We start from the raw sequence: 25,248 nt of genomic DNA, 5'->3' as shown, positions 1-25,248 counted from the left end.
GTAGGCTACCTTCCGTGAACAGCTCTTTTAAAAGAACCATTTTTTATTAACATCATTTTAAAAATCTAAAGAACCACTTTAAAGAACCTTTTGTGCAAAGGAAAGGTTCTATGGATGTTAAATGTTCTTTATGGAACCATCAATGGTAATAAAGAACCCTTGTCATGTCATTTATTCAAAACTATGAATTCATAGTTCATAATTCATTCAAAATCTGTTGTTTTAGGTGAAAATGTGACTTTAGGAGGAGTAGCAACACAGAGTTCCCTTAGCGAAATAGCTTTGCATCCAGTGTCATTACTGCTCATGCAATTCCACTATTCATGATGGGGGGCCCCGTATTCGAGCAGATGTAATAATAACGTTAAAATCGTAAAAGTTATAGACAGGACATACAATATATGATAGAAAACTAGAAAGTAATATAATATTTATATAGGCTTCTTGGTAATTGTCGGGGGGCCCCTAATTCCCCGGGGCCCTAAGCAGCTGCTTACCTCACTTATTGGTTAAGTCCGCCCCTCTGTGTGTGTGTGTGTGTTTCTGTATTAAATAAAACATATAATACATGTTTAATTCTTATTAAAAAAGGCTATAACACAAAACAAATATGTCAAGAAAATCAAATAGACGTTTTCCAAACCTATATTTTGCAGTTTTTTCATATTAATGTATGAAATGTTTTTGTACAATACAATACAAATATAAGGGTGTAAAGAAGGAGAAGGCAACCCAATTAGCTCACTGGACAAAAATACTAAAGCCCAGACTGACACCTAGTGGAGAATTGGCCTTTAGTCTCTGAAGAAGATGAACAATAACCAATCAAGCCCAAGAAATTGATGGAGCTCAAGAAAAGGAAGGCAACATCTAACCCACAGAAATATTTGATCACTCGTGCTCACCTGATAAAATGTGATATTCCCTTGATGAACTGAAGCCGTGCTATATGGATGACTCTCTCTGTCTGCTAGCCTCATTTGATTTCACTAGACTCTCCAAACAGAAAAATACAAAGAGAGCTAATCATATCCTTGAGCTAACCAAATTAACTCTACAAAGCCATTATATTATGTTATTTTAGCTTCATTAATAATCGGAATTTCTCAAAACAATTATGTTTTTCTTAATCAGCTTTTAGAGGATTCCCAGCATTTCAGGTCATTGTAGATCGTAACATGCCGTGTAGAAGTTAATCAGAAGCATCAAGGACGTTTTGCTACTCATCATTGCCACTCAGGGTCAGGGACTTAATACAATTATAGTAGACTTAGACATATTTTGCTCCTCCCTACAATAACTATCCACCACACTTAGCAGAAGCCCCCGTGGTATCCAATTATCTTTTCTGAGAAATAATAATAGTGAGGTTCAGTTCATTCATACAAAGACTACATTTCCCAGAATGCATTGTCTCGTATGCCGGAAGTTCAACCTACATTCTCATCGTCCTCTCTGCCGATCACGTCTCGATTCAAGATACAAAAGGTAAATGTAAACAAAGGTGTATCGTAAAAGTCAACAGCTTGCTAATTATTTGATTCCTCCCTTGCTGTTTGAGACTTGACTAGACGTTTAATTATTTGCATTCTGTAAATAATATATCGTTATCTACACTTCTCCTAAAGTATTTATGTTGTCCATTTCAGCCCAAAATCTAAAGTAAAGTACGTGATTAAATGTGCATGTGATTAAATGTTAATATCTGTTTGTATTCCATTACTAGTCTAAGATAATAAATACTTCTTCACTGCTCACTTGACACTAGCTGATGATTCATTAATACAAGCAACTTTTCTGCTAATTTGAATCTCTAGAATGAAGCAGGAACACGAAGATCTCGTTTTGAAAGCATGTAGAGCAAAGTCTCTGCAGACTGGTGCAAAGATTCAGACTCTGTGGAGCGGTTATGGTGAAATATTAAGAGTCCACTTGGAGGGATGTGACCGTTCCTCTGTGGTTGTCAAACATGTGATGTTTCCCCAAAACCAGAAACATCCAGGTGGCTGGAACACAGACATATCTCACCAGCGCAAAGTGCGGTCCTATCAAGTAGAAAGTTATTGGTACCAAAACTATGCTACCAATGAACGCTGCAGAGTTCCCATTTGTCTTGCTGCCAAGTCATTTGGTGATGAACAGTTGATTGTTTTAGAGGACCTTGATGTTGCAGGATTCCCTGTGAGAAAAACCTATGTTAATGATGCTGAAATAAAGGCCTGCCTCAGCTGGATTGCCAGCTTTCATGCCCTTTTCCTTGATGTCGCCCCAGAAGGACTTTGGCCTATAGGCACATATTGGCATTTAGAAACAAGACCTGAAGAGCTAGAAGCTGTGTCAGATCAAAAACTCAAAGCAGCTGCTGCGGAGATAGACAGCATCCTCAACAACTGCCGCTTTAAGACAATTCTGCATGGTGATGCAAAACTAGCAAATTTCTGCTTCTCCAAGGACGGTTTACAGGTTGCAGCTGTTGATTTTCAGTATGTTGGTGGAGGGTGTGGGATGAAGGATGTCATTTACTTTTTGGGCAGCTGCATGGATGAGAGAGAGTGTGAAAAGAGAGTGCCTGGCCTTCTGGATCACTATTTTTTAGAGCTACGGAAATCCTTGGACACGAAGACCAACTTTCAAGACCTGGAGAAAGAATGGCGAAGCATGTTCGCTTTCGCTTGGACAGACTTTCATCGCTTTCTCCTTGGATGGATGCCAGGACATCACAAGATTAATAAGTATAGCAAAAGACTTACTCAGGAGGTTTTAAACAAACTGAAGCAATCTTAATCAATGTGAAACAGAGGAAGAAAGATAGAATTTTATACTAAGATTACACTGGAGTGTAAAGGTCCTCCTTAGGGCTGAACCGCAAGATGCTGATTATTTCAGAACTGTCTTTATTCTGAATGTAATGTAAACACGTGTTTGTGAGATTAAAACAAATACTTATTCTATTTAATTTTTGTATTCTATATTCATTTTTAACATTAAAGCATTCACACACACACACTCACCTTTCATAGAAATATTTTATAATTAGATTAAAGTTTAAAAGGCATCTTTAAGAACCTTTTTCAATGTAGTATAAGGGGTATAATTTCAGGTCTTACTGTTTTATGCTATATTTTGATTGATTGACAACTTTTAAACAAAGTGCATATAAAGTTAGGGGGAAAATACTTTTTTTATTTGTAAATTAAAACAGTTGATTTAGAATTTGTTGTATTCTGTATTAAAAATGTGTATTTAATTTTTAATGTTGAATGAACGCCACACACTAATTTTTCATAGAAAGATTTCAGATAAAGATTTTATAATTAGATTAACATTCTAAAGGCGTCATTGGAACGTTTCTTCATCAGAAATGTAAGCAGAATGATTTCAGATATCATTTACTAATTTTAATTGATTGATAGAAACTTTTTAAAAACAATGTGCAAAATACCATAAGTTCCCTTATCTTAACGTTATAATCCAGTATATACTTACAATGTTTGGCTGCATTTAATGTAATTAGTGACAATATAATATTTTATTCGCTTTAAAAAAACTGTTTTCCCACCGTTTAATGAGTTTTGTATAATAATCTTTCCATGAACCGGCATTAGTCTTTTGAGAAGAAGCCTCCTTCATGCTGAATTAGGAACAGCCAACAATACCCCATAGCTTTATTCTATAAGAGAATGAAATCGCAAAGCTGATCTGGGGTCAGTGCATATGTTGTCCTTTTATGTATGTGGAAACATCTCCAAATGTACGGAACTGTCCGCGCTCTATCTCCTGTGCTGATGACGCCATTTCCGGAGTTACGCCCGACTCCATTTTACACGAAAACAATCTTAGGGCAAGATATTTTTTACTCGGGTACGTATAATTTTCTTTTTCTTTTTCTTTTTAAATGCCTACAAGATTCTATCTTTGTTTTAATAGTAACTTATATTGAGCGTTCTTGCTGTCTGTGGGATTAATGTGGAGTCTGTAGCTCACTGGCTAGTTAGCTGCTGGTCATTATCGTCTGATGTTTGTTTTCTATGTGTTTAACGTTACTGTTAATATACGGGTAAACAGTCATATATTAGAGAAAACTATAATTTATTTTTTTTATCAAGCAAACCAACAGTTATCCTGGGGGCAATATATGTGATGTAGTGTTGTGTTTAGTTACCTAGTAACTTAACGTTACTAGTCTTGGTAACTGTCACGAGCATAATGCATTTATTCTCTTCTTAATTTTATATCGTATTGTTTTTTATTTTTGATTACTGAAAGTTTTCTGCCATCATATCTGCAAATGTCAAATAATGAATAGTTTCACCATATGTAGATGCAGATTTCATCCAACTGGTGCGATTATTTAGGCAAATTAATATTTTATGTTGCTTTTGAACACATCTAACACACAAAATGAATATCTGACCCATTACATTGCTGCCAAGATTTGTGTCAGGTGTTAGAAAGTGTGTAATGAGCTCATTACTTTATTCATGTAAGATTTCTATCTAGCTTCTAGCACATACATAGTGCCTTCATGCAAGTATGTGGTGAATGATTTATTAGGCCTGTTTGCATGCAAAACTGGTATGTAAAAGGAAGTGTCACGTTTTCATTTATGAGTAACATATTTCTTCTCCCTCTGTTTTTCTTCATAGGCTGACTGAGTGCATCCACCTGTCTCTGCCACATTCCTCTCACTGAAGTAGTATGGCTAATGTTAAGTGCTAAGACTGCCTGGAAAGCAACATGAAGGATACTTTCACAGTGTATCAGCCATGAATCAAGTTTGAGGAAGGAAAATATCCCTGCCCTTGAACAGGACACCTGGTTCTGTGTGATTATCCCTGTTTCAAAGCTCAATAGCTGCTTTATTATGAAACATGGACCAGGGTACAGTTGACTGCCCTGTTACTCTTGTCATCAAGGCACCCAACCAGAAATATGATGACCAGACCATCAATTGTTTTTTGAATTGGACAGTTGAGAAATTGAAAAAACACATCTCCAAAGTGTATCCTAGCAAGCCGGTGAGTTTATATTACTATATTTTTATTTACCTGTTAAAGAGCTTTCTAATTGTAAATCACCAATTTAACATTTTAGGCAAGGTTGTCATTTATTAGAAAAACAGAAGAAGCCTATGAAATTGTGCGTTGACTTCAGGAAATGGCAGCTAGATGCCAAACATTCCTGTGGAGCAGGTGGCATCACTGGTATTTTGCCTCAGAGCCTCATGCAGTTCACATATTAGTTCCTTATACTGCTGCCATTACCGATTACATTGAATGTATTTCTTATGAAACTGTCAATGCCTTTCTTGCATTTAGACAAGCTTAATAATAATAAAGTCCATGTTAATGTTTCCTCTTTCAGTCATCCAAGGACCAGAGACTTGTCTATTCTGGACGACTTCTCCAGGATCACTTGCAGTTGAGGGATGTGCTAAGAAAGGTACACTCCTAATCTCTGATCTCTGTTTAAACATCAAATCAAATGTGACGTGTACAAATACAAGCCAAGTTTCTTGTAGAAAAGAGAAGTGTGTCAAACAGTATGTGAGTGTTTCTGATTGTTGAGATTCTGAAGCTGCCGTTTTATTTCAAGATCACAAATCTTTTGTTTGTCACCATCATAATCTTGATATTGATGGCACAGTTATTAGGCCATTCCCCACCATCTTGGATCGTTAACAGCGGGACTTTGTAGTAATTACAGTATGTAGGGCAGGAAATCCAAACATTTGCCTATCATCCATATGACTTATGATTTGAAACATGTAAGTACTAACAACTTTACATGGCCGGTCGCTCTAACGTTAACCTAGATAAATGTGAGCTATTATTAGGCACATACACTTTTTCCAGTGCTTTACGGCAAGCTTTATGCGTGCACTTGAGTGCAGAATTGGCTGTATATGTTACGTCTATATATAGCCTATTAAAGGCTCATTGTGGTTTAGTATCCCTCCCCCCCAGTATATTTAAGTAATTAAATTAATATAAATGTGCAATTAGTCGACCAATTGCTTAAATGAACGACTAGGCTACTAGTCGACTAAAAGTCTTTAGTTGGGGGCAGCACTAAAAATTGTTTTAAAATTGGCAAGAAATGAAAAATTCACCCTATCTTTTTTTTCTAAATGCATCTTATAGATTGTATTGTGAATGATTCATCCATGCATGTTTCCTTCCTTTAACCAAAAAATTTTTTAATCACAATGCCAATGTCATTTAGTCCAATTAAAACCTGCCCCTTTCTTCACATGCATTCAGATCTGCCTCCATCCAATCAACAATTTAGATAAAAGTCCCTGCACTACTTTTTTCCCCGAAAATCTGTTTCACTCTGATGTATGTCACGATGCAGAATAAAAGATCTGTCGCTACTTCCGTTACATTTCAAAAACATTGAGAGATACGACACAGTAGTCAGAGACATTCATTTGATGCATTTCTACATCGACCAATAATTAAAAATGGCACAAACCGAATGCAATAACTTGTATAGTGAACACTTTTTTTGGTTATATAACGCAGAAAGTGCTGTTCATATTGTGTTATTCTTAATGTATTATTGTATAGTATTTGACGAGAGCTCTAATCACTGGATTTGTTCAACCCCAACAGCAAGATGAATACCACATGGTCCACCTGGTGTGTGCTTCACGAAGCCCCCCATCATCCCCCACTTTCAGCAGCCCTATTAGCACCACTGATTCCAGCTCTTCAGTGAGTGCCTAGAAGAACAGTGCATGCACTGACTAAAAAAAAAAGAAATGGATCATTCCATGAAGAGCAGTTTCTTTTCTCGCTGTTTATTATGTCCATTATTCCTTCTTATTCCTAGACGTCAGACAGTGCTGGTCCATCTTCCTCATCTTCTACCCCTAGTCCTGAAACCCCAGCCAACTCTGATGGTCTACGGCACCGGGGGAACCCAGTGCAAACACATGGCCTCAATCCTGCCCCTACTGGTGTGATGCAGAGGTAAAGACATAGATAACACTACTGCTCAAGACAAAACATGTTGAATTGAGTTGAGTTTTGAGGCCTTTTGTTGTCCCACTTAGGCCTGAAGGAATGCCTCTTCCCATGCAAGGTGGTCCTGCTGCTGGCTTCCCCGCCCACCCTATGTATATGCCGATGCAAATGTTTTGGTGGCAGCAGATGTATGCCCGCCATTATTATGTGCAATAGTAAGTTACTTCAGCCCAGTTGTCATCAGACACAAGGTGTGACCCTGAATAGATGTATTTGAGCCCTCTCTGACAGCGATTATTTTTTAAATGTTTTTGAAAGAGGTCTCTTATGCTTACCAAGGCTGCATTTATTTGATCAAAATGCAGTAAAAACATTATTACATTTTAATAGAACAGTTTTCTATTTGAATATGTTTTGAAATATAATTTATTCCTGTGATGCAAAGCTGAATTTTCAGCATCATTACTTCAGTCTTGAGTGTCACGTGATCCTTTAGAAATCATTCTAATATGCATTTTATTTGATGCTCAAGAAACTATTATTGTTATTAATGAAGAAAAACGTTTTTGCTGCCTAATATTTTTGTGGAAACCATGAAAAACTACCATTCAAAAGTTTAATTTATTCAGCAAAGACGTATTAAATTGATCAAAAGTGACAGTAATGGCATTTATAATGTTACAAATTATTATTATTTCAAATAAATGCTGTTCTTTTGAACGTTTTTGTTTCCACAAAAATATTAAGCAGAATTTATTTATTTTTTTACATTGATTATAATAAGAACCATTATTAATATTTGAGCACCAATAATAATTGACAACAGTTGAGCACCAAATCAGAATATTACAATAATTTCTGAGGGATCATGTGACACTAAAGACTGAAGTAATGGTTGCTGAAAATTCAGCTTTGCATTCACAGCAATACATTTAATTTGAAAATATATTCAAATAGAAAAGTTATTTTAAATTATAATAACATTTCACAATATTACAGTTTTTACTGTAATTCAGCTTTTGATAGGTAGTGTAAATGGATATAAAGCACAACTTGACCCTTTATACTTTCTTAATAAATGTCTCATTTTAATGTGCACAATTCATCACTGTGCATTATTTTATTTCCTGATCTTTTATTCTCCATCTTCTGTCTTTCAGTCAAGCAGCCATGGCAGCCTCCCGGGTGTCCAGCACGACCCCCTCTCCCGCCCCCAGCGCTGGTCCCGCCACACAGCCAGCTCAGCCTAACGAACCTGCAGCCCCTATGGGGCCCAACCCCGCCCCTGAGGACCGCCCTGCCAACCCCAACATCCAGATGAACGCTCAGGGAGGAGCCATGTTGAACGACGATGAGCTCAACCGAGACTGGCTGGACTGGATGTACACCGTGTCACGTGCCGCCATCCTGCTCAGCATCGTCTATTTCTATTCCTCCTTCGGTCGTTTCGTCATGGTGATCGGTGCCATGCTGCTGGTTTATCTGTACGTCACATACAAAACAGAAGCTTTCTGATGAGCAGTAGTTGACTTGTTCTTTTAGGAAGGTTAACATTGTATTTGCACTTCATTGTCTTATAGCTTGTCTCTTTTTGTGTACTCTAGGCACCAGGCTGGCTGGTTTCCCTTTAGAGCAGAACTGCAGAATCCAAGAGCTGAAGAAGGTCCACAAGACGAGGCTGAGCAAAATCAGGAACTGCAAGAGATGGTTAGTAATAGTGGCCAATATTGTTGCAGATATCTAGAGCGCAAGGTTGCCGATATACTGACTGAACTCAAAAGTTTGGACAGCCTTGACTGAATTTGTTTTCTATGATCTTAAAAATGTATTGCCCTAAAACATTAAAATAGGTTTGTAGATTTCCCTTTAAAAAAAAGTTAACATTTATTTTTAATTTTGGTCTCGCTATTTAATCCCTATACTTCCATTTGTGTTATTTTATATATTTTTAATGAATTTTACATTATTCTAAAGTGTGGAAAATCATCATGATCATGGGGTTGGTGTGTCTAAACTTTTACAGGTGGTGCATTTGTACATCTGATGCAATAATGTAATTTTATATTGGCAAACGAGAATTTATTTTACACTATTTACTCTACATACACTGCCATTCAAAAGTTTGGGGATGATACGATGTTTATGTTTTTGAAAGAAGTCTCTTATGTTCACCAAGGCTGCATTTATTTTAACAAATACAGTAAATACAGTAGTATTGTGAAAATATTATTACAATTTAAAATAATGTTTTTAAAGTTTATATTTTAAAATGTAATTTATTCCTGTAATGGCAAAGCTAAATTTACAGCATCATTACTCCAGTCTTCAGTGTCACATGATCCTTCAGAAATTATTCTAATAGGTTGATTTTAACATTTCTTCTTATACAGTGTTGAAAAAGTTATGTTGCTTTATATATTTATGGAAACTGATCATTCTGATAACTTAAAAGTATTAATTTCTTAGAAAACAACCCTCAAACTTTTGTGTTTTTAGTGTATATTATAGAATCAGATATATAAAAGAAAATGCTCATTATATATTAAGACCGACCCATTTCACAATTATCAGCTGATACCAATAATCTTAAAGGGATAGTTCGCCCAAAAATGATATTTAAGCCATGATTTACTCACCCTCAAGCCGTTCGAGATGCATATGTCAATCTTTTTTCAGACGAACACATTTTCAGTTATTTTAGAAAATGTCTTAGATCTTTCAGTGGTTATAATGTGAAGCAATGGGGTCCAGCTGATTCAAGTCGCAAAATGTGCATGCATCCTTCACAAAAATAATCCATCCGGCTCCAGGGGGATAAACGAAGGCCTTCTGAGGGTAATCCGTGCAGTTTTGTCGTAAAATATTTAAAACTTTATAAACGAAAATAACTGGCTTCCGGTGGCGGTCGGTGCGCGTTCATGGAGATGGTTGCTGGCATATGACGTAGGACGTAACGCAGGAAACGTCGTGACGTAGAACGAGCGTGACAGCGCAGCCAGAGAGCAGAGCAAAACAAAACTCTACGTTCGCTCTACGTCACGACGTCATTCATCTCCATGAACGCGCGCCGACCGCCACCGGAAGCCAGTTATTTTCGTTTATAAAGTTTTAAATATGTATATTTTTACGACAAAACTGCACGGATTACCCTCAGAAGGCCTTTGTTTATCCCCCTGGAGCCGGATGGATTATTTTTGTGAAGGATGCATGCACATTTTGCGACTTGAATCTGCTGGACCCCATTGCTTCACATTATAACCACTGAAAGATCTAAGACATTTTCTAAAATAACTGAAAATGTGTTCGTCTGAAAAAAGATTGAAATATGCATCTCGAACGGCTTGAGGGTGAGTAAATCATGGCTTAAATATCATTTTTGGGCGAACTATCCCTTTAAAATGGTCACATCATTCTCACTAATTCATTATGAAACTTATACACAACTTACTTGTGAACCAAAGCATAATAAACAAACATAGCCAATCGCTTTTCTTTTTGTTTTTCTGTAGGAGCGTATGATGGATGAGGGGATGGAGGATGATGAGGGGGACAGCGGGGAGGAAGGTCCTGAAGATCCCATGAACGCAGGCCCGCATCAGCCGGGCTTCCTGTCGGCCGCGTGGTCGTTCATTAGCACTTTCTTCACCTCCCTCATCCCTGAGGGACCTGCACACGCTGCCAACTGAACTCGGATCTCTCCACATTGTCTGTGGACAGTAGAAAAAAAAAGAAAAGAAAATAGACTTAAAAATGAAATAAAATCATAAAATAAAAAAACAAAGTACAACATGGTCTGCCATGTCCTGGCAAGTCTGTAATGCTGCTTCAATGGTGTTCAATTCCCCCCCCCATGCCATTTCCTAACGCTTCTCTTTCCGCCTTTATCAATAAGTCGGGTGAGGTTTCATGGATGTGTTGCCATGTTGTTACAGAAGACTTTTCTTCTCAAGGCTGGTTGATAAACTCATACGACCATAAGACTTAGTGAATCATGCAGTTACTTTAGTGCATAACTATTTTTCTCTTCCTTGTGTGTAAATAAATAGTAAATATTTACAGATATGAATATATGCATCTCATTGAAACAAGGTGTGTTTTTGAATAAAATCAGGTTTTGGTTTCTAATCGTAATACGTAGTTTTTATTTCCTTCAGCTGCTCAACTGATGCACCACTAGTGGGCGCCACTGATTTAAAAAACTGCTACATCTACATAAAGATGTAAATATATCTACATATATGCATAGATTTTTAAAGATGCTTCTTCCCTGTTATATATGCACTATGTTTAGCCCAATAATTTGTAATTAAAAGTATTTCACAAGCTATTTGGTGCAATTATTTCTACTCGGGGAAGAATTTCTCGGATTTAATATATTTGTGTGTGTGTTTGTGAATCCTATTGTAAGCACGCTTGGATGGCATTGGTAAGAGTTGGTGCACATATACGCACAGTATATATGAATATCTGAATTTTTGCATTTTGAAATGAAAGCCAGTGCCTTTCCACCCTTCCGTCCAGTCATATCCAGACACTGAGGTGAGATTGAGACAAAGTAGACCATCATGCACTTCAGTGCCCTCAGAAAACCTCTAATCAAATGAAGATGGATTTTGTACGGTTCATTGTAACAACACAATTAATTATGCATGACATAGACATTTATTGGGCTCATTTCACCCGGACTCCACTAAGTAACTGGACAAATCGGGTTATAGTCCCTCTTCCCAAGGTAGGACAACTCTTATCAGGAGAACAGATCTCTGAGGAGGGCTCTGTCTGTCAGACGATGATTTCATCATGACTCCATCCTTGGTTGGATAGACCTAGACAAATGCAGTTGTTGAAATTATTTCACTTGAATTGAAGTGGATTTCTCCAGGAATACAAAAAAAAGGAATGAAAATGTGATTGATAAGTCTATCGATAATAGGAGACGGGGGCTAGTTGTCACAGAGGTTGTTTCTGAGTAACTAACTAGAAGGTTTAGTGTTTCCATAGAAGTGGTTTTTGTATGTGGTTTTCAAACACCACGAAGCAAATAGTCTTAGTTAGAAAAAAAAACAAATCCTGTCCTCCGAACGAAAATGTCAATATCATCATATTTTTATAAACAGGCTATTTGTTGGGCACACAAAACACAACAAAGTCACATTGAAATAAGTTCAGATAAGACTCAAGTGCATAATAAAGGAAGATTTTAACTCAAATGTAGGTTTAAATGTTATAATTACAATATTTGTTAGCCAATGTGTGTGTGTGTGTGTGTGTGTGTGTGTGTGTGTGTGTGTTGTAACACTCTCAAAATTAGCTAATATTGAGAGTGTTACATGTGTATACATATATTATATACACACACATTATAAAATATCCTGTATTATGTATAATTCACAACAGCTCTCCCATCTGCATCACTGTGAAATCCCCCTGTGGGAACCTTTATGTTTTTTTTTCTCAAAACAATAAGCTCAGATCTCTGAACAATATTTTTTTGTTCACATCAGATTTGAATTTCTTATTGATTTAAAGGTATAGCGGAGGATCTTTCCGAATTTTAGATAAGACCCGCCCTCTCCACTTTTTGAAAAGTTTGATTGATTCACCAGAATGATTGACAATTAGGAGGACCAATAGTATAGGCATTCCACCCGGAAGTAAAAAAAATCCTCCGCTATACCTTTAAGCAAACTGCATGTGTTTTGGAACATGTGCAAAAGAGTAAGTGCAATTTTCTTCAGTCTGCACAATAACTAAATGCACATGGCTTGTTGTTGATCAAAAATGATAGAGTAGATACTCTTCAGAACATTCTTTCATCGTGTGAGCCATCACATGCAAACGGTCCATTCAGTTATCAGAATCTGTCAGACATGCATGTATACGCCTATTCCATAAATATCTGACATGCAATGTCTGCTAAATTGGCAAATGTCCTGCCATAGGAATTACATTCTTACCAATCTGCCAATCAAGTTTGGAAGCATATATAGGCTATGGAGTTTGCCCACAGCACAACCCTAAACAGCAGCAGCTACAGCAATATAAATATACAGTACATTTCATTTTGTAGAAATGTGTTACATGTAAACTGAAAACTCACAGTTGCTTGTTGCGGAAGAGCAACATGAAGACATATAAGTTCGGTGGAGACATAATGTGTAAAATGAGTTTGTAAAAATTCAGTTTACATGTAACACATTTCTGCAAAAATAAATGTAGGACTACTGCATAAATAAGTAATTTTTTACCTAAGTTGAAATCTGTATCTAAAAAGCTGAGTGTGATAAAGAAGAGCATTCAACTAGACAAAACTGACATTCACATAGTATAATAATGAATTATGCACATTAAAATGGGACATTTATTAAGAAAGTGTAAAGGGTCAATTTTGATTTCATGCTGTCTTTATAGGAAATAATTGTGCCCTATATCTATTTACACTAAAAGCTGCATTTATCTGATCACAAATAAAACAGTTATAACACATATTTCCATGGTGAAAAAAACATCTAAACATTTTGAAAAAAAATGAATAACACTTTTTATTTTGTCATTCATCAATTTACTCACACAATCATTTTGAGGCATGAATTAAATGTTTTGTGTGAGTTACTACATTTCACAGTTGTGCAATATAGTGCTGATATCCAGCAAACAGCTGTGACTTTTGAACACAGTTTAGAGAATGTTAAGAGTGTTTTGAAAAATGTGCCAAAGCGATGTAATTGTGTGTGTATACATATTGTCTTAAATTCTGTTAAAATGAACTCTTTCATAATTGGTGCTGTTTAAATTTAGCTGAAAATGCTGTTGGCAGTTTCCATTGTGACATTTTACCCCATATCATGACAATATTGGGGCATTTTGTCACAAAAGGTAAACGTGTTCAGTTAACATTATTTATCCAAGGCAGTAATGATAGATAGATAGATAGATAGATAGATAGATAGATAGATAGATAGATAGATAGATAGATAGATAATAGGAAATAGTTGACTGTAAGAAGAATGTTCCAAGTATTCAAGAAGTGTTTTGTTTGACTCTGACTCTTGAAATTGAATCTACTATCTAATTATTTATGTATTTTTCAAATAAAATTAAGTGAGGCATCTGTGAAACTCTTACTAAACCAGTGTTTAATAGAGGCAATAAACAACTTGGACTGTATTGACAGGGATGTGGGTTAACCTTAATTCACTGCAAAGACAGCAGACGGTTTTCCATTCCTGCCTATATCATTGAAATGTGCTCTTTTTGTCTTGCGTAAATTAAAGTAACATAGAGGGGAGGGGTGGGGGGAAACATGCAAAATTGAATGAAATTACATTAGATTTAGCTGGCAGTCCTTGCTGTGTAAATTCTTATTCCTTAAAATGGACTCCCTGGTGAACTGTTCCTTCCAATTTCTTTAGCCATACCTCACGGTCTTCAGACCGCCATTCCTCTATCTGTTTAATCCAATCACCCTCTCACTGGATGTTATTTATTTGCTTATTTATTTTCAAAGGATGTAAGTGATTTTTATCAGAGGATAGAAGTGCCTTTTCTTCCTGGTGAAACGGTGACTAACGACCTGCTATCGATTTGTTGGTTTGTCCATGATGGCTGTGTGATAGAAAGGACATCTTTATATTTAGAATTATGCTAGAGATACCTTAGACATTTCCTGCCATACAAAGAACGCTGTGGCGAGCAGGACGAGGCCGAGGGCCGTGAGAGAGCGGCGCGAGGCCGGTGGTGTGAATGATAATGAGCGACACCTGCGGACGCACCGGTCTCGACTAGTCTCGAGGAGCGGAAGAATAAAGGAGGAGCGACGGCAGTGAAGATCGAGAGAGGAACAGGCCTGGATTTATGCTGTGTTTTGTTTGTTTTATTATGTGACAGCAATCGTCCGTGAGGGGCTGCTGTCTTTTACTTTCGTTTTGTATTTGTTCATTTTATTATTAAAGTCTGTGAATGTTCGCCGGTTCCCGCCTCCTTCTTCCCAGAATGAACTTTGCTACAAATGCATGCAGAATAATAAATGATAATTGGTGTCACATCTGTGTATGATTAGTCAGAAACCGTCAGATAATTGTTGGGGATTTAGATTGCAAATCCATTTAAGATTAGAAAGAATAGACCATAAAGATTCAGAAATGACAGAAAATTAGTTTCTGGTTGGTACAAATTGTGTTATTTTTTTTTTTTAATTCATTCATTAATTAATTTACAATGCCAAATAAGTAAAAGGATTAATGTTAGTTTTTAAAACCATTCATTTCAATCAAAATGCTATTTGTGTGTGATTTTGGAAATAACATTTAGTAGTTGACCTAGAATGCACTTACCAGAATCATTCAGATTTCATATTAAATACTTAACATTAAAAGGAATCAATAGTCAACATTTTCTGAAGAGTTTAGTCTACATTTTCTAAAGAGACTCGATCACTTTATATGATGAACGGATTAAATTTAGGCTTTTATACACATAAACATTAATCAACTCACTCATTAGTTGTGGTAAACGAAGCTCAAACATTTTCGCTTGACGTGCGAGAACCAATGAGGTTCATTCTCATGTTACACAGCACGTGGTTTGAGCTTCAGCAAGAACCAATGAGGTTCATTCTCGCACGTCAAGCAGGTTCGGTTGAGCTTCTGTTTATGTTTGCTGATCAAAATTCATGTGTGAAAAAAAGATTAAATCTGTTCATCATATAAAACGATCGGATTTGGATTAAATTTGGACGAAACTCCTCAATTCATATGGATTAGTTCCTTTTATGATCTCTTTATGAACTTTTTGAAGCATCAAAGTGGTAGTTAAATAGCTGTCAATGGAGGGACAGAAATCTCTCATATTTCATCAAAAAGATCTTTATTTGTGTTCCGAAGATTAACGAAAGTCATTCGGGTTTAGAACGAAATGAGGGTGAGTAATTAATGAGCAATTAATATATGCATCCATACAGGGATAGTTCTCTAAATGTTCATGAAGGAAATTGTACATAATTTGCTCCCTTTAAGAGAATATAAGGTCTTTGAGTGGAACACAGTTTATAAAACAGAATGAAGATCTGTAAAATCATTATGACCTGCATGAGTTTTGTTATTGTTAAATAAAAAGTGTTAAATATAATTCCACATAGGCTATTAATGTTTGCTGTCCATCAGTTCATTTAAAAAAAAAAAAAAAGTCAAATTTATTAAAACTAAGTATATTTAATAAAAAGAAAGTAAATAAATGGATAGTTTTGGCTGTTTTTATTAAATAAATTGATGCTTAAATTAATTTTCCTCACATTTCAGTCACATAAAAAATAAATCAGCTTTCAATAAGATGTCATTTTACATTATTATAGATTACGCACAGGTTAAATTGTAAATTTTTTCCTCCGTTTTTTAAATGTACTATAAATCAATTCTATGCTAATTTCATAGTGTAAACCTAAAATGTAGATTAATTTCAACGTGGTATATTACAATTGCTTATACAATGATTGCAAAGGCAGCATAACAAAAATGCAAACGTAAAAATCACTCTCACAACATTATTTTTGGGGTGATATATATTTCTTTTTGTTTACAAATAACATCTATCATTGCTTCAAATATTACATTAGCCATATCTTTTCATAGCTGAAATAAATATATTGCACTTAAAAAAGGCACCAAAACAAAAAATTGTCAGACGTCTCCTTATGAGTAGGTTACATCTGACTTAAAAATACACACAAACAAACAAAAAAATGAAATAAAGAGAAAACATTTGCTAATATATTGCAACTACGTAACTGTTTGTACAGTCTGTTCATAACAAATCAAAGGGCTTGAAAATGGTGCTTTACCTTGAATTTCACATTGAATTTGAATAAAACACCCTGAACCCTAAAATGCACAACATTTCACTCATTATTTGCATTGTGTGGCTCTGTTTGGATGGTTGTGTATTTATGCTCATCTGTCCTGATTTGGTCAAATTTGAAGGATAAATAAAAGACAGTGCCATCATCATTAACTTCCTCACACACACACACACACACACACACACACACCAGTTCCTCTTCATCTGGCTATTACGGCTAGTGCTGTTTCTCAGTGATTTGGTTACAGGATGTTGATGAATTGTCGTCGATGTGACTGTACAAATAGGACCACTCCAGCCACAAATCACCCAATTTCCCTCATTCCCCTGGAGAAGACGAGCCTATTATTTAAAAATTAGCCCATTATTTACAGGTGTAGACTTCCTGCAAGCTGGCTGTCGGCAAGCAGCCTTGAGTGGCTAAAGATCAGCATTCGCTCTTCTATCAGCCAGTTCCAAAACAGAAATATGTGCATTTTCCTATGGATTTCTTGGTTGCGACTCGTCGCCTCACAGTGTCCGCTGCTTCATATCAGTTGCAGTTCACCCTCATTTTAACAGAATTATGTTCATTTATAGTTTTTCTTGCTGAGAACAGAATAGCAACTTAAATATGAAATACAATTAAATGCCTTTAAGTTTTTAAAGAAGATACTTATCTGGCCAGAGAGATAAAACCAACCTGTCCAACATTTTTGAGTCCACATATATAATGTTTCCATCCAGTATTGCTGTTTTCAGAAAGCACAGCGCCCTCTGGTGCCGACCATTTGAACAGGAGGGCTGAGTGGTTGGCAGCTCCACAGATATCATATCATATCATTAAGAGGTGATGGATCATGTGGAATGAGAAACAGCAGTTGTCCAGTGTAACATTCAGCGAGTTGCGTTCTCCCTCATTTGGCTCGGAGGGGCGATAAAGGCGTGAGATGAATCGTTACAGGTAGCATAAACACGTCTGCAGATGAAGACTCTTATCAACGCTAAAACCTCGAAGTTCTAAGAATCCGTGTCCGTCGGGCTCATTCGTTCACTTTTTCTCCAGCGTAGCTGCAGGAAGCAGCACGTCCGGGTCGTTTGGTAATGCCCTGTCAGTCAATGTTATTTACATGTGGTTCTTCCTTTCGTGTATGCGTGTGTTTTGCGTGTGTAAGGGTTGCCGTATGTCTTCGCATGCTGGCGATAGGGAAATCTTATCAGGCTGAAGGGGCGGGAATCATACGAACGGTGTCATGACTGTGGAAGAATGCCGCAGTCCCTGGATGGCGGCGTAGGGCCCTTGCTGGAAATAGTGGTGGTAGCGTGGCATGTGGAAGGAGGGGAAGGTAGGCCCGCTGCCCTGCATGGAGCCAGCCAGGGCGGACGGGGTGAGAGGCATGCCCAGGCGACTGTAAGGGGGTAGAGAACCCTGGATGTGGTGAGGAAGAGGACTGGCCAGGGACGCCGTGCTGGTTCCGATGGCAGACAGAGACTGAGGGTGCTGAAAGCCTGAGAAACCAGATGTGGTGGTGACCCAGGAGCTGAGAGAGAGGTTGTCTGATGCAGTGAACGCCGAATCTACACAAGGAAAGAATTCAATGTATAAAATGATGTACCATAAAATGAGCATATTTAGGGCTTAATATACATTTTTTTCATTTTTGCAGCAGTAAAAACCTTTTAATTGGTTAACTGATAGTTTACACTCTTTAAAATAAGGGTTCCAAAAGGGCGTTTTTGCAACGATACCCCAGACGAACCTGTTTTGGTTCCCCAGAGAACCTTTCAGTGAACAGTTCCTAAAATAACCATTTTATCTATAGTGTGAAGAATATTTTAAACCTCTAAAGAAAGTTTTTCCACTATAATGAACCTTTTGTGGAATGGAAAGGTTCTATGGATGTTAAAGGTTCTTCATGGAATCATCAATGCCAATACAGAACCTTCATTTTTAAGAGTGTACCATATACGGTGAAAAAAATGTTAATGGTATACCATTGTATTATATGTAATTTACTTTTTATGGTAAATGGAAGTAAAAACTATGAATTGCCATATAATTTACGGTATTGAAACTGTGGCATTACACATGATTACATTTTATAATTTTGTTATCAGTAAAATACTAGGGTGTTTTGTGTTACATTTTATATTATTTAGTTAATGTTTATTTCATTGCTTTATTTTAGTGTCATGTGTGTTTGCCTGATGGTGCTTTGTTTTTGTGTGAGTGCACCGTCTATACGATGAACTCATGTTCTATTTTACCTGTATTTTTATAGTTATCACTACATTTTAAGGTACGAAGCCGATTTTGGTAATTTGGTATTAACATTATAACGCTTGATGAAATATACGGTTATAAGTTAGCACCAATATGACATCCTGTAATACAGGAAACATTGTCACCTTATTTTTTACAGTGAATTTATGGCATCCATAGTTAAGTACATTTAGCAGGATATATTTACAGTGTACAGGACTGTTACAGGAAGATTTTCTTACTTCTACTGTGTGCTGAGTGTCCATCTTCCCCCAATGTGTCCTCATCACCAGCGTAAGTCCGAATGGGCGACCGGGCGTAAGAGTGCTTGTGGATCAAACTCTCAACACTTTCCCTACAGCAAAACCAAAAGACAACAGCCCAAAATATATCTCTATATTCACAACCGCTTATGTGATGTGGTTAAATGGCCTAAATATATTACATTTTAATAAACTAAAACATTATTTTCCAAAGCATCACAAAATATCTTCTCATTTAAAGGGATCGTTCATACAAAAATGAACACAACTGAGCACATTTTAAAGAAAGTTTTAACTGTTTTTGTTCAACATTGGACCCCATTGACTTTCATTGTATGTACAGAAGAAAGAAAGTCATACAGGTTTGGAACAACATGATAAGGGTGTGTAAATTGATGCCAGGTAGGTATATGCTCTCTACGATAAAGTATTTGAGCTTAAAAAAAAAAAAAATCAGAGTGGGTTATCACACTCCATGCGGCAGCAACAAACAAAGCGAGCAAACTTTTATTTACCATTATAACTTTTGAAACCATGCATTATGGTGTGAATATGCTAATTTATTGGTACAAATAACGCATCCAATTTATCTCTCTGCAGGTTCCCGCATTCACTGCATCAGTTCAAACTAGCTTGAACAACATGCACATAAAAATATGTTAACACACAGAGAGAAGTGTGTCTGCTAGCCTTGCAGTAAGTGCATTAGCTCCTGTTAGATTAGACTCCTCAGACAGGCTGAGATGGTCTGCATCACAAGAGCCATGCGTCCACATTAGCCTCCCAATTAGGTTAGGAAAGTGCAATATCTGTCAGCAGCGCAATACAAATATGTGTGTTTTTATCTGCGATGCGCTCCCGAGGAGAGGGGCCTCGCAGCCCTACAACTTGGGTGGCTGTTTTCAATCAGTCACAGGGCCCAATTGAATTACGCTGTGTTTTAGTGCAGTGCCCGACTCCAGACTAATGCGATTTCTGCAGCTCCCTGAAGATCAATTGATCAGATCTAATTCACAGCCCTTCCAAAGAGAAAAAGAAATAGAGAGACGGAGAAAGAGAGAGAGAAAGAGAGAGAGAGAGAGAGAGAGAGAGAGAGAGAGAGAGAGAGAGAGAGAGAGAGAGAGAGAGAGAGAGAAGGATGCATTTTTGTGTGGTATTTTTGGCAGTCATTGACTTTCGCTTGTTCTTGCGTTGGGGTCTGAAATGGAACTTGCTGGCAAATGTTTAACTGGAATGCTAATTTGAGAGCACATTGCCAAAATCGGTCATTTCCAGCATTTCTAGCTTTATCAAATTATTTCTGGGTCATTCAATTGCGTTGCTCGTGAATCTTGGGTTAGAAAAGTCAGCGATACTGACCATTTTTCTTGTGCATTTTCTCGTAGTATTTATATATATGTTAATATTGACTTAATTAAAATATATTTTTTTTACTAGTGGGCAAAAAAAGTGTATCTATAAAAATAAATATACAATAAAAAGGGGCAACCTACAACTATTACTTTTAGATGCTATAGCTCAATCTGATATAAACCTAATATTTGTTTTTGCTGGTGTAATTTGAGAGCACATTGATAAATGTGTAATTTCTAGCACGTGGGTCATTGTATTGTTTTTGCTTGTGAATCTTAGATCAGAAAATGAGTGATACTGTGACAAATGAGTGACTTTTCTAGCGCATTTTTTTTTTTTTTTAGATATAATGAAAATATATCATATAATATTCACTGGTGGGCTAAAAGTGAATTATTATAAAAATGTAAATAAATAAATAGATATGATTCTGATGTTAAACAATATTTTTGACTTGAATCAAATTTATTTTATTATTGATTCATTTATAAATTTTACCACATGAGCCAAACTTTTAAGTTAACTTTTTTTTTTGCTTATTTTCTCTTCCCTTCATTGAACCAACCCGCCCACACATGTCTAGGTCTAATGAGAGTCTAATGAAAAGCCACTTGTGCACTTGTTAATGAGTTTCGCTGAACGTTCCCCCCACCACACACACGCGCGAGCGTGCGCTTCACTCCCCAGAGCAGCTGCTCCTCCTTCTGCAATCACTCACTGCACTGAACACAGGTCAGAAATCAACACACGACCAACAGCAGAATTCCTCATACCTCTCCATATCCGTGAGTCTGGACGAGTCTCTGAAGCCTTTGGCAAAAGGGTTGCTGTCAATCTTCAGTTTGGTTATCTGTAGCGAAAATCGGAAACAACTAAATTAATCCAGCAGATCTTTTCCTCTCCCACATGATGCCATAAGCATTAAATTAAACATAAGGCCGGATGGGATGACTGATGTCTTCCAGTAAATTGTTCTGCTAAAAGTGAATCAATTTTAAACTGCTGCCAAAAAATATGTAGGACTATAATTTACAGCAGAATAAAAAGAGCTAATGGGTATATAAAAAACATACATCTAGCTTTTCTAGTGCCTTACTAGGAAATCTGTAAACTGGTTGATTTGTACTCACCAGCTGGTTCTGGTAAGCAGTGACTGCAGTGAAAACTGTTTCAGTGAAGACGAATGTACGAAACTCCTCAGACTTTAGGTTAAGAAGTGACGCTGTGTGATCTTTCTTCTTGATGATATGAACCCGGGGTTGGTACTTGTGCATGGAGTTTAGGATGATCTGTTAAAGGAACGTGAGAAAAAAAATTTGTGATTTGCTATATTTAGGCTATACCTGATTGTATATTATATAATAGAGTGTATTTCATAAAAAGACCAAGAACAGTTTAATAAGCAAGAATTGTGCAAGAACTGCGTGTTTATAAGGTAAAGAAATGTGTAATCAGAGTTTGTGATATAAATACATATAAAACCAATAATATCATCTTTCCCAAACCCTTGGAGTGTATTAAGCATTTAAATAATTATACATTATAATTATTATATATTAAAAATTATTATATTAATTCATTAAACATTTTTATATATTGATATAAAACACTATTATGCATCATCAGTCTAACATATGCTGTGTTGTATATCAAAATGTTGTGTTGTATTGTATATCAGCTTATTGAAAAACGAATGTTTTGACTAGCAAATCTGTACATCATATATTGAATCATATTATTTAAAAACACAAATGAGAGAATTGGACATAACAGGCAAAATCTCTTCTGTTCACTTTACATTCCTATATGCACTATTCTTATTTATTTCATTAGGCAACACAGAATAAAATGTAAAGCCGTAATTGCACACTGATTATTTCCAAGTTTTTGACTTACATGTCCGTGTTGGTCCAGTTCGTTATTTGTAAGCTTCACTTTTTCGAAGGAAACCATCTGTTTCAATAGCTGTTCTCCTGTAAACGGCGAATCTGGATGCACGTACAACCTGTAAAATAATAACAGAAAAACATCGTTTGTTTATTTATATATTCATCATCCTTAGCCTATATTAGGCCTACATTTCGCAAAATTCGATTTGCATTTGAATTCATATCTAAAAACAAACGCCTTTTACGTAAAAATAGACACAGAATGTGCGAAATTTTAATTTGTTAGAATTATCCGTAGGCTACACATTCGAAGCGAATTAGACCATTAACATAAAAACATCTGATTCGTTATGATTTATTCCCTTTTACAGCGGCCGTTCACAATTTAATAATTAGAAAGCAACTAATAATAAATTAATAAAATAAAATAAAAACAGCAAAACAACGCGTAGACGTAATATAAAAAGCTTCCTACCTAGCAGGTAACGGTGGATCTGCCTTTCCCGCCACAAGCCATGAGGATCTGTGGTAGGCATATCGATATCTTTTATTGTCCACTGGAACGATGTCCATAAGAACGATATATTTGGCGTCCGGATCCACTCCGGAAAATGACACGCGAATTGTCGGAAACATTCGCCTGTTGAAGCAACATAAAGTGGCATTTACGTGAGTAAACATAATTTTTTTAAAGAATAAGCTGGTTCAAGTAGGCCTATGTGAAACAGACATGCAAAAAATGAACTGAAGAAGCATATTTTGTATTCTGACAACAGAAATACGTTTTTAAATAAGAATAATAGCCTTTAAAAATAATAACCTAAAAAGCAAATAATTCAATTAATCTAATAGGCTAAATTCGTCTAAAAAAAGTCAAATCATATCAGCAATTTTACCTTCCAGATTTTGTGATAATCATTTCCGTGCCGAGGTCGTGGAATTTGTCCCACAGTTCTTTAGTCTCGAGGCTGCAGGAGATCTTGGCCATCTCCTCGCTGGGCACGGCGGGGGTCGTCGGGATGAGCGGCTCGGTACATAACGGAGCTCCGGTGCCGGTGCCGCTGAAGTCCCCGTGGGTTTCCAGCGAGGGCAGGTCGCCGAGGTTTGGGTGGCACGACGACTTTTCCACGAATTGTTCTAGGATTAAAAGACCAAACATTATGAAATATATGTGCAAAAAATGTATTGCAGTTGGTGTTACAAAATATATTAAAGTCTGGGACTGTAGCCTACAGGTTCTAATAAAATATTAAATAACCATATAGCTAGACTACAGGAAATTAGGCATAATAACGTTTGCATTATTTGCTTTAATATTGCATAGTTAGAATATAGCCTACGATATGAAATGTAAAAATAATTGCATGTAGAAACACTTAACATCGCTATATTCTTTATAAAACAACAAAAATAAACAATATAAGGACCCAGTATAAATACAAATACTGTGGGATAATTTTATTTGCTTTTTTGTTTATGCATGGATTTACTAATATATATATATATATATATATATATATATATATATATATATATATATATATATATATAGGCTAGGCTACTATAATTTTTCATTAATTTCTCTGAAATGTAATAGGCCTTTTACAAACCTACAGAAGCACCAAAAATATTATAGTGCAGTGGGCATTAAACACACCGATATTCATGTTTTTGAATCTTATATTTAGCGATAGGTCAATTAAGACATCGTTCTTTTTTTAATTGTAATGTGTAAATGTAAAAAATAAAATAAAAACTGGAAGGCGTATGAGATGGTTTATGGTTCACCTACAAATTTAAATCTATTGATTTTCCAGGAAATCATACAAAACCCTTAGTCAGATAGCCTACAAAAACTTTTTTAATTTCATGTTTTCTTTTAGCCTGTATCTTTTTTTCTTAAAAAAAAAAGAAAAAAAAAGAGGAACAGAATTACTCCTCCTCATATTGACAGGTCACCAATTTACCCATTTACAATATTTACAATTTTATGACCGCAAGAACACTGAAAGCCTATGTAAATACTTATGTAATTTATTTATGTAAGTATTTATTCGACCGATGTACATAGCCTATGATGTTGGATGTTTGCCTTTATATAAATACTGCTCTAGTTTGACACTGATGTTACCGTGCGCCTCACGTGCAAAACAAAACACGAAACACTCGCCATGAAAACTTTCACTCGTTAAAGAGTCAGATCTTACCCAGCGGCTTGATGGTATTTTCCTCCGACTCCTTGTCCTTCGATTTCCCACTTGACATGAGTGCGGCTATGGAGAAAGCGTTCGCCCTGGAAGAGAGCTGCGGTTTTGGGGAAGAGGTGTACTCCATGATGCGGGTGCTCAAAACTATTCTCAACAGCACAAATGTCCAGATGAAGCCCCGAAGTTACTTTAAATCGCAAGATGATATTTCAGTCAGGATTGAGAAGATTGCAACAGGCTGTTACTTCCAAAGCGACTGGGACATTGTGTGTGTCCTGCTCCAGTCACCTTCTAGTTCTCTTGCACAAGCAAGGTTTTCATTGTAAGTGTTGGGACACTTGCAGTCTCCTTAATTTCACTAGCCCCTCCGTCCTACACAGACACGACCAATCGTTGTGCTGCTTTTAGATCATTGGCTCTTCAACACTCTCCAATGTGAGTTTATTTACAAATCCTACTACGATGAAGGCT

The 25,248-nt window shown here is 36.4% G+C and overlaps 3 protein-coding genes across 4 annotated transcripts; 2 read left to right on the top strand and 1 right to left on the bottom strand.

Moving 5' to 3' along the window:
* Nucleotides 1-1,427: 1,427 nt before the first annotated feature.
* pkdc (protein kinase-like domain containing) lies at nt 1,428-2,954 on the top strand. Its single transcript, XM_084090059.1, has 2 exons — nt 1,428-1,488; nt 1,818-2,954. Exon 2 carries the CDS (start codon nt 1,819-1,821, stop codon nt 2,782-2,784), a length of 966 nt encoding a protein of 321 aa, XP_083946185.1. The 5' UTR covers nt 1,428-1,488; nt 1,818; the 3' UTR covers nt 2,785-2,954.
* Nucleotides 2,955-3,767: 813 nt separating this feature from the next.
* On the top strand, nt 3,768-11,102 carry herpud2 (HERPUD family member 2). Its single transcript, XM_084089657.1, has 9 exons — nt 3,768-3,861; nt 4,647-5,018; nt 5,365-5,442; nt 6,618-6,719; nt 6,838-6,977; nt 7,061-7,186; nt 8,132-8,455; nt 8,576-8,678; nt 10,481-11,102. Exons 2-9 carry the CDS (start codon nt 4,872-4,874, stop codon nt 10,655-10,657), a joined length of 1,197 nt encoding a protein of 398 aa, XP_083945783.1. The 5' UTR covers nt 3,768-3,861; nt 4,647-4,871; the 3' UTR covers nt 10,658-11,102.
* A 4,720-nt stretch (nt 11,103-15,822) lies between these two features.
* Nucleotides 15,823-25,174, bottom strand: tbx20 (T-box transcription factor 20). 2 transcript variants are annotated; one of them, XM_084089022.1, is made up of 8 exons: nt 24,778-25,174; nt 23,467-23,707; nt 23,046-23,210; nt 22,578-22,686; nt 21,812-21,970; nt 21,455-21,531; nt 19,308-19,420; nt 15,823-18,380 (listed from the first exon to the last, which is right to left on the bottom strand). In XM_084089022.1, exons 1-8 carry the CDS (start codon nt 24,902-24,904, stop codon nt 18,040-18,042), a joined length of 1,332 nt encoding a protein of 443 aa, XP_083945148.1. In that variant the 5' UTR covers nt 24,905-25,174; the 3' UTR covers nt 15,823-18,039. The 2 variants fall into 2 exon arrangements, with proteins under 2 accessions (XP_083945148.1, XP_083945147.1); XM_084089021.1 differs by having other exon boundaries at nt 19,308-19,424; nt 21,456-21,531; nt 24,778-25,105.
* Nucleotides 25,175-25,248: the final 74 nt, after the last annotated feature.

The sequence above is a fragment of the Abramis brama genome (assembly GCF_963993115.1).
Source record: "Abramis brama genome assembly, chromosome: 17".
Classification (NCBI taxonomy): domain Eukaryota; kingdom Metazoa; phylum Chordata; class Actinopteri; order Cypriniformes; family Leuciscidae; genus Abramis; species Abramis brama.
This window is presented reverse-complemented; position numbering and strand designations above follow the sequence as displayed.